The sequence below is a fragment of the Gavia stellata genome, chromosome 18 (assembly GCF_030936135.1).
Source record: "Gavia stellata isolate bGavSte3 chromosome 18, bGavSte3.hap2, whole genome shotgun sequence".
Taxonomy (NCBI): Eukaryota; Metazoa; Chordata; class Aves; order Gaviiformes; family Gaviidae; genus Gavia; species Gavia stellata.
The window spans coordinates 17,514,443-17,530,749 of record NC_082611.1 but is presented as its reverse complement, the minus strand read 5'-3'; the positions used below and the strand labels follow the sequence as shown (position 1 = coordinate 17,530,749).

Below are 16,307 nucleotides of genomic sequence, written 5' to 3'. Positions count from 1 at the left end.
CCCAGTGTACAGAGAGGCTGTGCAGAGCAAACTTGGGCACCATTCTTGCTAAATTGGGAGCTGACACAGAGACTGTCTGACAGGATATGTGAATGATGAAAGCACACTGTGCTAACCACACTTGGAGCAGCCAAAAGGGACCTGATGGCATGTAGCCTGGATCAATGATGTTCCGCTGCCCAGGTCAATGGTTTTTCAGTGAAATCTTTGATTAATGGCTGCTCAAGAGCCAACGGATGACTCTAATTCAGTGGTGTGTTTGGGGACGCGTGGGAGCCAGAGAGAGGGGCTAAAAGGTGTTGGCAGTCCTGAAACCAGAATGGAGGCAGTTAAATAGGATGAGATGATGCTAACGGCCTGGGGTGTGGAAGGGTTTGTGTGGCCCCACTTGCAGCATGCATAGCACTTGTCAGCCCTAAAGTGATTTGGGGAGCCCCAAAATTCACATGCACAGCATATGAAACAGGCAAAGAAGGATCTTATTTTCCATGAGGTGTTAAATAATAGCTGTTGCTAATGATCTCTTCCATCATCCCAGCTGCATTTCAGAGCAAAGCTGGTCACTGCAGGGGCTGCTAATTCCTTGTCACCAGCGGTTCAGGCTGCAAGGTGGGGTCATGCCTGCTAGAAACCTGCCTGAGCGGCAGTCGGTGCCGCTGGGTGCTTACACACTTCTTGGAGGGTGCTCGCCACCCCCGGCCGGGTGCCTCCTACACCTCTACCAGGTCCTAGCGGCAGTTGTGGCTTCATACAGTTCTAACAAAATGAAATTTCATCTAACAAAACTAGAGGTTTGGATGGAGACCAGGCACTGCAGATGTGCAGTGAAGATATTACCATCTCTACCCAGAAGCCGTAATGTCATCTGAAAGCTCACCCATTGCCACAGAAACCTGCGCCAAAATTTTAGATTTTCTTTCCAACAAAATTTCCAGCTTTTGTAGTGATGAAGGGGAGGAAAAGAAAACCATCCCTCAAAAGTGTGAACTGGGCTGTGGAATGAGGAGCTGTTTCCATGGAGGTTAGTTCATGTGTCTAGGGAATAACTAGAGATGTGTAACATTTTTTTCCTTTGGGTGTGGGTTTCTAGAGATGGGAGGGCGGCAGGGAGAAAGGCTTAGCCCTTGTGGATGTGGGGTGAGCTCCTGCCATGGTTATACGGCTGCAGTTTGCTCCTCTTTGGGCCCCTATTTAGTTCAAAGCTACATCCACTCCATCTCCAGCAGCACATTTGTGCTGCCTAATACTGATATATAGATATTAATGATATTTATATAAAGTGAAGAGCTGAGGTAAACAGTACACTGATAATTTATTTCACTTACTTTACAGCTTTGGCTTTCCCCCGCATATTTCATCCCACCTGCTTTTTGCCTGCTTGTCAATGTAACACAGCAGCAGAGCAGGGGAACGTTTCTGTCCTTCTCTGGTCTCCCTGCCCAAGTTATTGGATGGCTGATACACTCTTGAACTAGTGAATTATTTAAGGTTTGCTATCTCCTGGCTTTCTGGCATAAGAAACCCAGCCTCTAATCATGTCTCCTATTTTCTAATGTATCTACTTAATTTCAATATTTATTATTTCTAGGATTTATTGCTATTTCCTTGCTTTTGATTACTTTTTCAATCATGTGGACAGACTACTGCTCAATATAGAGCCCATGTGTGCATGCCTTATATATGCTTGGGCAGTTAGAACTGGAAAACTGTGGACTGCTCTGCAAAATGTTCTGAGATGTCCATAGATCAGCCTGACATCTAGATTATTTTCAACTCATTCCACCCTGTGATATTGATGACCCTGTCAGTAAGAGCTGTGGCTGCTCTGTCCGGTGTTTCTGCGGAGTCTCGTGGTCAGAGCTCCTGTTCCTTTAGGACATCTGAAACCACCAAGTGTTAGCGGAGAAGCTGTCATACTCTTCTTACTTGATGCATCAACATGAAAACTGCTGGTGGTTATGTCTGTAGGGGCAAGCTCAGGACACCAAGAGCTGTTAAGAAGTTTGTTACGAAACTGCTGACAGGTTCAGCCAGTGTCAGTTGTGGGTAGGAGCTAAGAGGTGGCAAGAAGCTGTGTTTCTGGTCTGGGGACGCTGGTTTCCATGGGTGTCTCTGGGGGTGGACAATGAATGCCCAGGGGTCTGGCTCTGCCGCCGGGCAGCCGTGTGCGGTTTGGGCTGCGCCAAACTCCTCTTGTGCATTTCAGCAACTGCTCCAGGTCCTGCGGTCACTGTCTGCGTGGCTGTGGCACCCAGGATGCCCATCAGAAATGTGTGACTGTAGAGAGGAAGGTGTTCCTGCCTGCCTTTCTGCTGGTCTTAGTCCTCCGCTCCCCCTCAATCTCAGCCCTGTGACGCTTGAGCACCCGGGCAGAGCTGCATCCTCGGAGAGATCCGAGTCCTCCTCTGCCGAGCGGGCGGAAGGTGGACGTGCTGACTCCAACAGGACCGAGCACTGGGCACTCAGGCCCCCGGGACGCGGCAGCGGTGGGTTTGCGTCCGCTCAGGTGAGGTAAGGACGTGTGTTTTCATATCGCTGGTGACTGTTGTGCCGTCCCGTGGGGGAGCACGGCCTTCTCCTCAAACCACAGCGGCCACAGTTTGATGTGGCACCGGTACTGTCGGGTCTTCTCCGAAAATAACTGATGATGGCTCTTAGCCCTCCCTCCCCGCTCCCTGAATAACACATTTAAGACAGGCTCAGCAAAGCTCCTGTCCCGGCTGGGTGTCACCTCAGGCAGAGCGCTGGTGGGTGAGAGCGGGGGGCTGTGGAGGCCGGAGCTGTCTCCCAGCCCACAGGGATCCGCCATGGCGCGCAGATTTGGCCCGGGGAAGCGGGGCCAGCCTGCACCTCAGGGGCAGCCACCTCGCCACCAGGCCCCACCACCCTGCAGAGCAAGGGGGAGGCCGGGCGCCCCAGGGAGCCGGTGCGAGGGTGCCCCGGGCAGGGCCAGCGCCGCCCCGGGAGGGGCCCGGGCCCCGACCCGCCGCCACGGCGCTTCGCTTTCCGCAGGAGTTTGGCCCAGCCGCTGCGCCGTAGGGGGGGTTGCCATGGAAACGAGCGGCGCGGCCTAGTGCGGCGGCGGCGGCAGGCGGAGGCCCGCGGGTTCCCCCGGCGATGTCGTTCCGCGACCTCAGGAGTGAGGAGCCTCGCTGAGGGACGGGGACACGGGACGGGACGCGGCAGCCCCCGGCCTCGGCCCCTCTGAGGCCTCCCGGGCTGCCGCGGGCTCGCTGGGGCCTGCAGAGCAGCTCCGGCCCCGTTGGGTGCCTCAGCAGCCCAGCGGGTCCCGCTTCGCCTTTAAGTTTTTCCTCATATTTCTCTTAGAGAGGCAGGAGGCAGCGCAGGCGGGTGAGGGGCGCTGGGGTCTAACCGGCGCCTCAGACGAGGGCTACAGGAAAGCGGGCTGCAGGGTTGGAGCCTTTCTTTAAACTGACTGACAGGCTGCGCTTTTTTAATAATAAACGCAGGGGACTGGGATAGCACAGCCTCTGCACGGGGGAGATCACCGCAGTCAGCTCCATTGAAATGGGGTGTTCTGTAGGGAGAAGCTGTTTTAATATTGTTTCTGCCCAGTGAATCTCGTGTTAAAATGTCGCCTTTTTACTCAGGCATGTTTTCTATTGAAATTATATTACTATTTTTTAATTAATCCATTCAGGATTTTTTTAACAGTACTTTGAGCAGGGCGTATCTAACGGTAAATGAACAGCATGCTGTGGGAACCGGCGTTCTTGGTGATGTCCATGTTGGATATGTAAGAAGGAATCCCTACTCTTGCTTGTTTTCCAGATTTTACTGAGATGATGAGGGCACTGGGATATCCCCGACTCATATCTATGGAGAATTTCCATACCCCAAACTTCATGCTTGTTTCAGAAGTGCTTCTCTGGCTGGTGAAAAGGTTGGTGATGAGGCTAACCAATGTTGGGGCTGATGCTGGGATGTGGCATGTATGCTTGGAGCTGATGTTTTGGTGTGAAACTATTAAGTTTAAAGAGGAACGTAATGATATTCAGTCATTCTTTGAGATCTACTCTTCTAAATATCAGATCGAAAATGTGGTAGTTAAGTTTTCAGGTTTTCAGTTTAATTATACGACAACAACAAGAAAAAGTGTTTTTTGCTTCAGCTACTAAAACACAATGACTCGGTCTTGGCAGAGATTGCATCCTGAAGGTGGACATACTTACTCAAAAGTAGCCATATCTCTTTCACATATTCTTCAAACTCCGTTACCGTTCTGCCTGTATGTGCCCTCGTACCCCAAGCAGGGTGATATATGGCAAGAACTTACCAAGATACGGTTAGTTCTTACCTTGTTGCTACAATTGTTATTGGTTCAACCTGGTATTGTCTAGCATCCATGCCATGTTAAAAAAAAAATTAAAATGATACAGTACTAATCTGCTACTTTCCAGCTGTAGTTTTACACCCACTTAACCTGTTGACAGACTTTGGTTAAATATTTATGAAATTTGAGGTGCTAATCAAATTATAATCTTCTTTCTCCCATGTAAGTGAAAATAAACTAAGTTTTTTAAGCTACTCATAAGGTAGAATATTACAACTGAAAATATGACAGTTGACCCATTTGCCTGGTTTGCTGTTTTTTTGGCCTGGATTCATAATTCGCATCCATTAAGTTTAATTACCGAGCTGTTAGAAATTTGCTGAATACTGTTGCAGTTGTAATAAAATAGGGAAGGACTTACAACCATTCAAAATTACTTGGATTAAGTTACCTAAATATTCTTTAAAATACTGCTGTTACACTGAGGGTCCAAATTACTGGTTGTTTTCAACACATGTGAAAACATAAATCAGTGTTGTGTTCCCCCCCAAGTATGTAACAGTAAAATAACAGAGCAATTGAAAGAAAAGAAAAATATTGGTTTAAATGTGTGTTTCTCTAATAAACCTGAAGCTTTTAAAAGCTTAAACTTGTGTTATAAGATTACTGGGAACCTTATGCCTAATAGGGAAGTACTTCACTTTCAGACCAAATAGCAGCTGAACGCTGGCATCCTTTTCTGTTATGGGTCAGAATTGCCCTTGGCACAGGCAGACATCTTTTCCAGCTTCTAGAAGCCTTTTAATTACGCTTTAAAGCAGAGAGGCTGCTTTGCATGTGCCTTGCTCATAATTTCAAATAGGATTTGAATGAGAAGATGCCTTTTTGCCTGTCTGAATGCTGAAAATCTTGAAGCCTTTTTTTGAGGCTGGGAATTTACTTTTTTTCTTCCATGGTTCCTGTAGGCTGGTGAATTCTAGAAGTTTCTGCATTTCACTAGTGTGTTTTTAAAGTATTTCACAATCTTTTCCATTTGCTTTTTTGTAAGTTTTGTTTACTTTTGAAAGTAATATGTTTGAAATTATGTTTGAGTGTGAACTTTTCTTGTCTATTTTGAGAGTGTGGAGAAGTGTCATAACATATTAAAGGACAAGGTGGCTGGTTTTGTCATTACCAGCAATAGTCATCTAGTACAAGTCATTTTAATGTACTACCGGAAAGATTGTGAGTATTAACTCAGCTGTATGCCTGGTGTTTTAAATTGTGAAGCCACACATGATTAAGTTTAGTTTGATTTATACAAGCAGCTTGTGATTTTAGTAAATTACTTCTGAAAATAAGTATGTCACGGGCTTGATTGAGCCAGCTAAATTTTGCTCCTTTGCAAAACTGACTGAAAAGATGTATTCAGGACCCCACAGTAACAATTCCTTCTGGAGAAGTGTCTCAGGTTTTACAGCTTTTCGAGTTCATACACAAACCCATTGTATGCATTCCAGGGTCTGGATACCCCAGTTTGCAGTAGGAGCTAGAGGTTTATTTTCCAGTCTCGTATATGCTTGTTTTGTTCGATTCTTTTTTTTTTTTTTTTTTTTTTTGCCTCGCAAATGAACCAGTCTCTTAAATATTGCACGTGCATTTCTTGTCAGAATCTACATGTGCTTCTTTCCACAGGTATGAACCTCAGACTGATATTCCTCCTGATGTGGAGACAGAACAGGACCGGGTTTTCTTCATTAAGGCAGTGGCTCAGTTCATGGTGAGTCTGCCTAAGGAGTCGTGCTTAAGCGCTTTGAAATACTAGTTCCGTATCAGCTTTAATGCTTTCTCTCTTAGCCCCTTACAATTTCCTTGCAGTGGGTGGCTGAGTATGTATTGTATTCTTGTGCTGTATTGTATGTCTTGTGCTGTTACTGAAATCATGTCGTTATGTACATCTCTTTGCAGAATTGGGATCTAAACATCTAACGCTAAAACAATACTCATCTTTATCACTTTGTATTTATAAGGAGGTAATAGTGGAAGATATAGAATAGCTGTAGATATGAAATTTTATGAAGCCATTTAAATGGATTCAGAAGAGATCCCATCATGTTTATTGCTAACTTTGGATGCCTGATTCTTTTGTATGCTTCAATAGTCATAACTTCTGATGTTTTTGTTATGATATAGAATCATATATTGGTATTCCTTTGAGCCTTCTCACTTACTAGATCGAGCCGTATTTTTCTCAGGTCAGATCTTTTACCACGTTATGCATGAGGATACTTGAATTGGGCCATCAACTTTTCTAGTCTCGTGGAATAAAATAACATTGGCCTTCATATAATTCTTGTTGTTTTGATGCAGCATGAGCCTTTGCTGTTGTGACACACTTACATAGCACTCTTAATCAGGTGGAAAAAACTTCATGGGGCTGCGGGTGGGTCTGGAAGCAATGGAAGTCTTTATGCTAATACCAATGATTAATTTCTTATAATAGTTTTTTGAATTTTTAAAATATATTAAAATGACATTAAAACCAAGCCAGCTTTTCCCTTCTGATTTGTGATGATGTCCACCAAAAATTTTCTTAATTTTACTATGTTCCGAGCATGATACACTTCCATACCTACAGGAATGCACTCTTGAGCCCTGGAGCATCATAAGATGTAGTGAACAGATCTGTTTTGTTTGGAGGGATTTCCCCCCTCAGAATCAAGCATGTTTTGAAAGGACAAGTATGGAAGCAGGAATAATGTTTTGCGTACATTTTTCCTTTTAATAGCTGACTTCATGTAAGAAATCCCAAGGGTTTTGAAGAATTACATAATATGATTCTGAAAATGAAATGAATGGAAATGTCTTTAATCATCCTGTACTTAGTCTCCGTTAATATTACAAAATAATATGGGGATTATTGTAGGTTTTCAGCATTTTCAGAATGAGAAAAGCTCGTAGACATTTCCTTAATAATTCTCTGTCCATGGAATCCACAGTTATCTTCTCCAGTAGCTAATAGCTTTATGCATCCATAGCCAGATGTGAGATTTGACGGAGACAGATTTGTCTCAGAAGAGAATATCAGGATAGATTAATCATCATGAAATGTAACTAGAGTATTGCTCTCCTTTACTGAACACGGAGTAAAGATGTGTTAATTTTTTCCACAAATTATGTATTGCTCTGTGTTACTGGTAGTTTGAGAACTTACCAAGTGTCTCCTTTTCGGACCAAAAAGTTTCTGAAGTGTCTGCAGGGTTGTCTTATGTGGTTTTTTTAACCATTTGCCCACCTGGAACTGCCCTAGTCTGTGTGGATCAATACCTGGCTTCTGTGTGAGCCCACTTGGATACAAATTTGAGGTAGAGTGCAGCAAAAAGCCTCTGAGTTTAGTCTCGTAGAAGTGTATTCATGAAAACATACCTAGCAAACCAAGGTACCAAACTTTTGCAAAAGGCAGACATCTTTGTTTTTAAAAAAGTGATGGAAGAAGCAGTTGATGCGATGTCTGCTAGTAATCTTGCTGAGTGCTTTCCGGGAAGTATCGTGTGTTCAATTCCTATTTCAGCCCATGGAGATTTAAAGCTGCTACTTCAGTACCCAGGAGACTATCCTAAGTATTAAACAAGACAGGGAGATGAGAGCAATCCTCATTCTTCCTATCGAGAACGTGCTCTTGTACAGGAAAGAATGCAAAATGTTTGGGCTAGACAGGCTGAAGACCGTGACTCTGCAGCCTAATGGCTGGAGCACTCAGCTGGGAGTTATCGTTCTTCCCTGGGCTGTTTTTGCATTTCTATCACACTGTTAAAATTTGGCTCTATGATAATCATAAAGCAGATTTTAAAGTAAAGCAAACTTTCTGGCTGTTGATGCCATTCTTGCAATATACTTCTATTTCTCTTTTCTGTTGCATTGTAATAATCTGATCTTCAGAATAGATGGAGGTGATTTTTAATGTTACTTTAAAACTATTTAGAGTTGATATAAAATAGGTTACTGTCTCAAGCTTTCCAAACATGAAGTTACCTTCTTGAGTAAGCAATGCCATTATGCCAATCTGAAAAATATCTGTACTTGTCTGTGTATTTTTTCCTCTTTTTAAGTAGTCTTTGAGTGAAAAAACATTTTTTTTTCCTTTTGCTAGACATAGATTTTTCTCTCTTGGGGCTGAATGGAACTGAAATGGGAATTCCTGTCTTTAACAACATCCTTTATGATGTGGTGCATTAGTCATCTTTGTATAGGGCATGTTTGACAGATTCTGTCAATTTAATGACCAGCTTCTCTTAAGATTTAATACCTTCTGTTTCTATGATTAGTGTTTTTAGATTCCTTCTACTGAAAGGGAAGGAAGGAGAACATACCTGGCTTTCCACTTTGTGTATTGGCTCATTTGAGGTCATGCTGGTCAAAATTTTCAAAAGCGATTAGGGTTTTTTGTACCTTAAGTCTCGTATTCCCCCGGCTCAGGGTGTACAACATCAGTAACCTGTTCTGGAAGTTTTGACTTCACTTTTTAGCTGAGTTCCTGCTGGCAGGAAGCAGGTGTAGAGCCAGTTTCCTCTGCTGGGTGGAGATTTTGGGATGAGAGAGGCAAGAGGCAGACATTTCTTGGAAATGGAAATCTGATTGTAAAGTCACAAAGTTTGACAAGATGCATACGAAGAAACATGGACCAACAACTATTTGCTTTGTCTCCTTTGTTCTTTGAAAAGTTGGAGCTAAGTCCATGGTTTGAGATGTGGTCTTTTCTCTCTTTAGTTTCACAGGAAATTTTCCTGCAGTCAATGATTCAGTGAAGCTCAGCGCAGAGCGGGTGAAACTTGTGCCAACCATTTTAATGTTCGAGTCTTTTACCCGAGATTGAAGGTCTTGCACAGTCAGCGCCCTTGGGGAGTGTGAATTGCTTTTGGTAACACTGTAATACCAAAGTTGTGTAATACCATGAGTGAATCATGGATAGATTCTTTCTGCCACACAGTATTCCCAAAGGATAAACATTTTAGCAGAAGTTTCATCTTAAAAAGATACTGAAAAGAAGATTTTTAAAGATATTTGGATGCTTAGTTTTTGTATTCATAACTGGTGATCAACTTTTTTTGCTTGCTTGTTTAGTCGTGCTGTCAGGAAGACTGCCTCAAAGTTTTACCTGAAGTTTGGTGTTGGCTCCTTGTGGCTATTTGTTTATAACATAATCTTGTCAGGAATTTCAAGAACAACATTTGTGTCCTTTTTGTGACAGATGTAGCATTTCTATTATGCTCTTTTTTCTCCTTTATTGTTTTGAAGTATAAAAAGATAATATTATAATTTTCAATGGTTTTTTTCCTTACTGGTCTGTCTGTACTTTTCAGAGATGGAAGGCAAGGGAATAAAATCACTAATATCGTAGCAGGGAAAAAATTTGAGAGAAACAATAAAATATTCTGACAGTACTGCTGGAAGAGAAGACAGTTAAATTAGGATAATTGATCTTATTCTTGTAACTCATTAAGGGTGAAATTTACCTCTCTGCAGCATCATCACAAGACCTGGGCAGCACTTACATTCCACTTAAACTTAATTTGAATTTAAGTGGTGCACAGGGTTTTTGCTAATCTTCATGCAGGGAAGAATTAATGGATAGGTTGAGTTTTTTCATTCTGGCAATTATCTGCAAATGTTCTGACATGCAGGAAGTGCACAGGTTTCAGAAAAATTTCTTCTAGAAACATCAGTAATATGATGAGGCAAACTTGTGTTTCCAAACAGGAAGATTTATTTCTGTAAAGCAGATTGTGGTGCCCCCCAAAAGAGCTTTCGAGTGAAGTGTGAAGAAGTAAATGAGGATTTTGTTCTTTGTGACACGATGAATTCATTCTTTCTTCCCAAAGGCTACCAAAGCTCACATAAAGCTCAACACGAAGAAGCTTTACCAGGCAGATGGCTACGCAGTGAAGGAACTGCTAAAGATCACCTCTGTGCTTTATGGTGCTATGAATACCAAGGGAGTAGAATGCGCAGACGTGAGTGAGGAAGACAGCAGCAAGTTCAAGTTTGATCTTGGCTCAAAAGTAAGGAAAATGTGTACTCTTGTTTTGGGCAGGGGTTTTGTGTTAACTTACAAAAAACAAACCCATTTTCTATCTGAAACTTAAGTGGAGAATGTTCTCGCAAGGGAGTGGGTATGGTTTTAACTCATACTTTCTGTAGTTGAGGTTATGTGCTATGATTTGTTTTAATCTCTGAATTCTCAACCAGAAGCATAATACAAGGCAACAGTGGCACAAAATTGGTTATCTTTGGTTTGCACTGCTGATAAAATCATAGAAATATTGGAGTAGGCCAGAATAAAGACTATTTTCTATCTACTAACTTTGTTGCAACAGGAGGAATTTGCAAAATACTGACTGAAAGTTGTTTTTCAGCCCCTTTGCGTTGAAGGAAGGGGAAATCTTCATGTTACCCTAACAGACATCAATGCTGTTCAAGCCCTTAAAATAAATGCCATCTCTCGATATTAAAAAAACCCAACACTTTGTTAAATAAGAGGAATTATTGTTAGTGCTTTTTGTTAGTTTTAGCCCATCTTCTATATTCTAATATTTTTAGTCTTTGATTCTTTTATAGCTATACTATGTCGTCTTAGGCAACAATAGTACCATTCTTGAAAAAATGGCAGAACCACAGGTGATTTTTCCTCTGTGTAAGTCTGGTGTGTCTCTGAAGAAAGCACTTGAAGAAATAATGAAAAAACACTTGTAGATGATCAATATTCAGTACTTAAGCAATGTGCTAGTCATGTTCCTTTTGGTATATATACTTTTTATTTTTGCACGTGATAAAGATGTTTCCCTTTGCCCTGGGCAACACGTGAACCAACAACCGTCCGAGTCACGGTTTTGAGGAGTTTTTTTTGTTTTGTTGGCCTAAAGTGGCTGGGGTTTCACCCAGAAGTCTGTCTCTAAATGGTGCCTCATCTGGACCATTTTAAAGCCAAGAGACAGGCTCTCTCTGATTCCAGTGGACAACTTCTTCAATACTACAGTATAGTTTCAACCGCTGCTGACCTCTTATGCAATTATAACATCAAAATGGGAAAAACCTGTTGGTAGATTTTCTTTGTGATATTGGGGATTCTGTTTTGCTATTCAGTGCTGTTGCTGTGTTTCCAGATTGCTGATTTGAAGGCAGCTAGACAGCTTGCTTCTGAAATCACCTCCAAAGGAGCAAGTCTGTATGACTTACTTGGCAAAGAAGTTGAACTAAGGGTAAGTACATGCTGGAGACTGTATAAGAACTTGTGTTCACTGGCTGCTGCAAAGGAAAAGGGTGAAAAAAGTATCAGTAGTTCTTCTTAACGACTGCATCTAAAATGAATATCCTCTGAGTTGAAGGAATGGGTCTGAAAGTTTGCCTTTCCTTCCTGCTCGTATTAATACTTGAATTGCAGTAAGCCTGAGAGAACAGTGGGCATTTTCTCTTCAGCAGGAAACTGAAATACTCTCTGTAGAACTGTTTGGAAATACTAACTTGATATGTACGTTTTAGTGGTGAGAATAGATATACTCTGAAAGATAAATGATTAATGCCGTTAGTTTTCCAAGTGCAAGGCTCATTATTTCTGTTACAGTAATTGAAGGCCTCGCAAGCCTGCAGGGTACATATTTTTTAGCTTAGTTGTAAAATCATAAGCCATTGCATGAAGTCACGGAAGTGTCCTGAAACACTGCCAATAAATGCATTTAAGAAAATAATTGAAAGACTGATCTGCAATGCTGGAGGTTATTAATTTTCTGCAAATAGACATTTAAAGAAGGGAAACCCTGAATATTCTAGTACTGGTTTTGGTAATCTTCAGATTTGCAATATCTGAGCTATAGTAAGTGCACCCTGTGAGAGTCGTAGACTGTGTGCCTTGACGATTAATGCTCCTAGATCCTTGTTTGATGGAGTAAAGTGTTTCAAAGGGTAGGTGATATACAGGGAAGATTATCTGTGGAACACCGCCTTTTCTGCCAGATACGTTAGCGTGGTATGCAGCAGGGTGAAAGGCATTAATATTTCAAAAGGGAGAGAGAAACAATAAGCCAGTTGAATTCAACATATGATTGTCATAAAACTGTTAATCAGTGACTTCTCATCTTACATTCTTTGCTGAATTTCTTGGCTTTGAAATAGTTTTCACAGGAATGCTACCTAATGTGTTAATATTTGCTTCGGAGCGTTAAACCCTTTCTTCTGTGTACAGCATCCCTAAGAAGTCTACTAAAAAGTCAGGTATAGGTCAGTATAAGGCAACATTTTTTAAAAAGTGCTCAAGCATTGATTTGAAATTGGGCGTTGTTTAATCACTTTAAATCAAGGCTTTTAGGAGTCCGACTGACTTGAGAATGGGGCCCTACAAAAGGGACTTGCACAAGTGCAGTGTGCTGAAAGCATGAAATGAAAAATCAAGAGATGACTAAGTGCTTCAGTGCGGCCACTTCTCATTGGGTCCATTAAGAAATCTTCAGTGGAAGACTATTTAAAGGTGCAATTTCTAAAAGGATGGTATTTCTTATATACAGAAGCGAGTGCATGTTTCTCGTGGCATAGTGACTGAGTGCACAACGTGGGGCTAACTAATCCTATATAGGTACACAGTTTATATTTTGCAAAAAGGTTTGACAGATTGAACTTGTCTTTAAGAAATCCTGTCTTAGGAAAGATGACCTTTGCTTCTGTCTCATTAGCTCTGAGTTTGTCTTAAAAGCACAAGGTGACACCATGACAGCACAGTGAGAACCTCCAGAGAACAGCAGAAGAGACTTTCATGCCCTGTTCCTTATGATTTGTGACTAGTTCCAGCCTTCTTCAGTGATTTGTTAAACCTGAAGAACCCGTTTTTAGCTTGTGTGTTAAATGCCAAGTTTGGTACTTAAGCATGTGACAAGTTTTAGACTTGAGCCTGTAGCAAAGCAAATAGGTTTCAGGTTAAAAGCCTTGAGGTTGCAGTAATCAGCTCTTCACTGGAATTTGTCACGTTTTCCTTTTTTAATTATAAGCACTTAACTCTGCCTTTCACTACAAGTATGAAATTTGCTTGTCAAATGAGAGGCTTAGACCCAAACGCTGCTGTGTTCTTCCATTGCTGTTAGGTCTGATAATGCCCACGGAAGTCAGTGGAGCTGCAGTTCTTGCTAAGTAGCCAGCGTTCAGGGCAGTAAGGAATTGCCCATCTTTATTTCACATGTCTTCCCCGGATCCTTCACAGGGTTGGTGAGGTGCTCGGAAGATCACAGGGATGGCATTCTCTGCCTGCCCTTCCCACCCGATTCCAGGTGGGCAGGAGTGGAATTGCAGTTAATTCTGGCTTCGTGTGGGGAAGTTAGAGCTTTGGCTGTAGATATCAAATTAGTTGCCATTAATCTAAGGTTACTTTTATTATTTTTTAATGTGAAGGTTATTGATTTCCATTGCTTATTTTCTTTTGACGTTGCATGGCTAAGTAATGCCCACAATAAATTGCACTGGCAGAGGGACTGTGCTATTAAAGGGTGGTGGGAGAGCAGTATGGTTTATTTTTTCATTACATTTTATGTCCTGAAACCTGTTGCATATACTAAAATGCATTGACAGCAGTGATACAGTTTTAATGAATTTGAAAACATGGTAGTTTTATGCTCCCTTAACCTCTTTTCTTTCTCTTTCCAATCCATCCATTGCTAGATATTTAAATGAAGGATCTTCCTACCTAGACTTAGACAGACTGATGATATATCTTGTTTCTATCCTAAGTGAAGACTGCTTCATTTTCCAGTTAACTGTGAAAGAAACGCCAGCATTTGGCACTGATGGGTTGACTAGGTCTGTTTTCATAGTCTGAGCAGCTTTTGGGGAAAGATCTTTGGGAAAAAGTGAAGTAAAACATTATTTCCTTTAGAAATGTTGATGCTAATTTGTGTCACAACCTTTACTTTGTTTATCGGGGTTCTTTTTGCACATAACTTGTATAGAAGCTGTGTAGAAAAGCCTTATACATTAGGTAAATTTTATTGCTCCAAGGCACGGAACACTTTTTTAATAAATTACTTTATGCATGAAAACAAATCTCAGCTAGAGAAGACTTTATTAAGGGAATGGTTCTATTAATGTATTGTAGATACATAGTGATATAAATGTACGTGCGTATTTATTGGGAAGAGTTTAAGGCTGTATTTGTTTTCTTGGAAATGTGGTACTGTGTCTTTCTGATGCCTGTGCAAATACATTATTTCCTGACTGAATATATAGTTCTTATGTATATGTAAACTGCTTTCAAAGTTAATCTATAATGTAAAAAACCCCCTTTAATTTAAGAACAGAGGAAGAAACAAAACGTGCAGGTATTTGTTTCCTGAGTTCAGACTATGATGCTGTTAGTTAAGATTTGGGGGGAAAAAAAAGTACCAAAAGCTATACTTTTCTCATCAGATGAAAATCACAAATGTCTTTTTTGTTTAAAAAAGAAACCAGCTTTTATATTTGAAAAAGAAGAGGAAGGCATTTCCTGATTAACAATCCTAAAGCAGCAGAAAGGCTAAATGTAAGGACAAGCCATTTGGTTCCAGCCCTGCAGACAGGTGAAGAGATTTCCTTTCCCGCTGTCAGCAGATCCCACCTCCTGCAGCGGGTTGTGGAGCACCAGGTGTGGAGGGGGAGAAGTGCAGGCCATGCATGTGTGTTGTTACGGCTGCATCACCTGCACTGTTGGGTAACGGTTAAATGGGAGCTTGGCCCAGTTAGCTTTGGGGAGCAATTCAGCACTAAGGGAGAAAGGGATGAAAAGCCTTACTTGATCAGAAGATTTTGGAGTTTAAATGTTGAATTCCATTGAAGCTGTGTTGTTTCTAGACCAACTGTGGGTGAGCACATATAGGTTATTGATGTCCTGTGGCAGTGCAGCGGTGGAGGCACAGAATTTTTACTTTAAAATGCATTTAAGCCTTACATTTGCAAGATAGTTTGCAGTTTCCAGTCTTACTGGTCCAAGTCTTAGAGCACAGAAGTTGCAAAGTTGGAATTCTCAGAGTGTAGTGGAGCTGATAAATGAATTTTGGTACAACACAGTGAGATCTCTAGATGAAAAGCAAATTCTAGGCACAGAGACATATGTTTTCATCTTCACTGTTTCTTTTACTGGTGGGGGGACTTTCTCGGCATCGCATTACTGTGTTGCCTTAATTTTCAGAATACTTACAGCTAGCTTTGGAAGAGTAACTGGACACTTTGAGTTCTGGGTTTTTTTAATCTGTTTTCTAGGGTTTGTTTTTGGATGGGGAAGGTGGAGGTTGATTTGGATTTGAGGTGGGGAAGGGAGATTTTGTTTGTATTTCTTTCTCTTCATACACTATACTAAATGCTCAGGATGATTAAAAGAAGAAGCTGAAAACACTAGTGCTGTGATTAAGCCTGTCAAGCCCCAAATCAAGAAAAGCAGCAACAGAATTAATGCCAGTACTCAGACAAAATGCAGCACCACTTCACTATGCATTTGCTTTGGGTGTCAGGTGTGGTGGCTGCCTCTGGACCTACAGAGCTAGCTGCTGCAGTCTTGAAAATGGCCACAAGACACTAGAATGGTCAGCGGTCCTCTACACCCTGTAACAGCTGGTGATGGGTTGTTCATGGGGAAAAAATGGCAAGATGAATCTTTGCGGGGGGAGAGGGTTGATGAGGTGATCCAAATAATTCTTTAGCACAAAATAAAGCAGTAATGACTTTCAAGGCCAATTGTGATCAGTTGAGGAAGGACGCACCTGACTTATCATGCATTGAACATCCGAAATCCAAAAGGAAAAATTCACGGCTATTTATAACACCTCAGCGAAGCTGACTGACTCTGAGTGTCTGCCACTTTGCATCTGCCGGGGTCCTGTGGACACGTTAGCAGGAGCCCGTCAAGAAGCTGCCTTGCTTAGACTTGCTGAATTAATACACACAGTAAGATAATGAAGCAAAAAAATTCCAGAATAAAAATGCCTCTGTGCTGGTGGCAGGCATAAAGATTTCTGACCTTCTCAAGGTT

At 41.7% G+C, this 16,307-nt stretch overlaps 1 protein-coding gene across 2 annotated transcripts in view; it reads left to right on the top strand.

Moving 5' to 3' along the window:
* The first annotated feature begins 3,117 nt into the window (after nucleotides 1-3,117).
* The window catches only part of CLUAP1 (clusterin associated protein 1), a 69,488-nt gene continuing 56,298 nt past the window's right edge, over nucleotides 3,118-16,307 (top strand). For both annotated transcript variants that reach the window (XM_059826494.1, XM_059826493.1), the window contains exons 1-5: nucleotides 3,118-3,139; nucleotides 3,793-3,904; nucleotides 5,969-6,053; nucleotides 10,153-10,332; nucleotides 11,434-11,529. In XM_059826494.1, coding sequence (XP_059682477.1) covers nucleotides 3,118-3,139; nucleotides 3,793-3,904; nucleotides 5,969-6,053; nucleotides 10,153-10,332; nucleotides 11,434-11,529 — 495 coding nt within the window. The remainder of the gene's footprint in view (nucleotides 3,140-3,792; nucleotides 3,905-5,968; nucleotides 6,054-10,152; nucleotides 10,333-11,433; nucleotides 11,530-16,307) is intronic.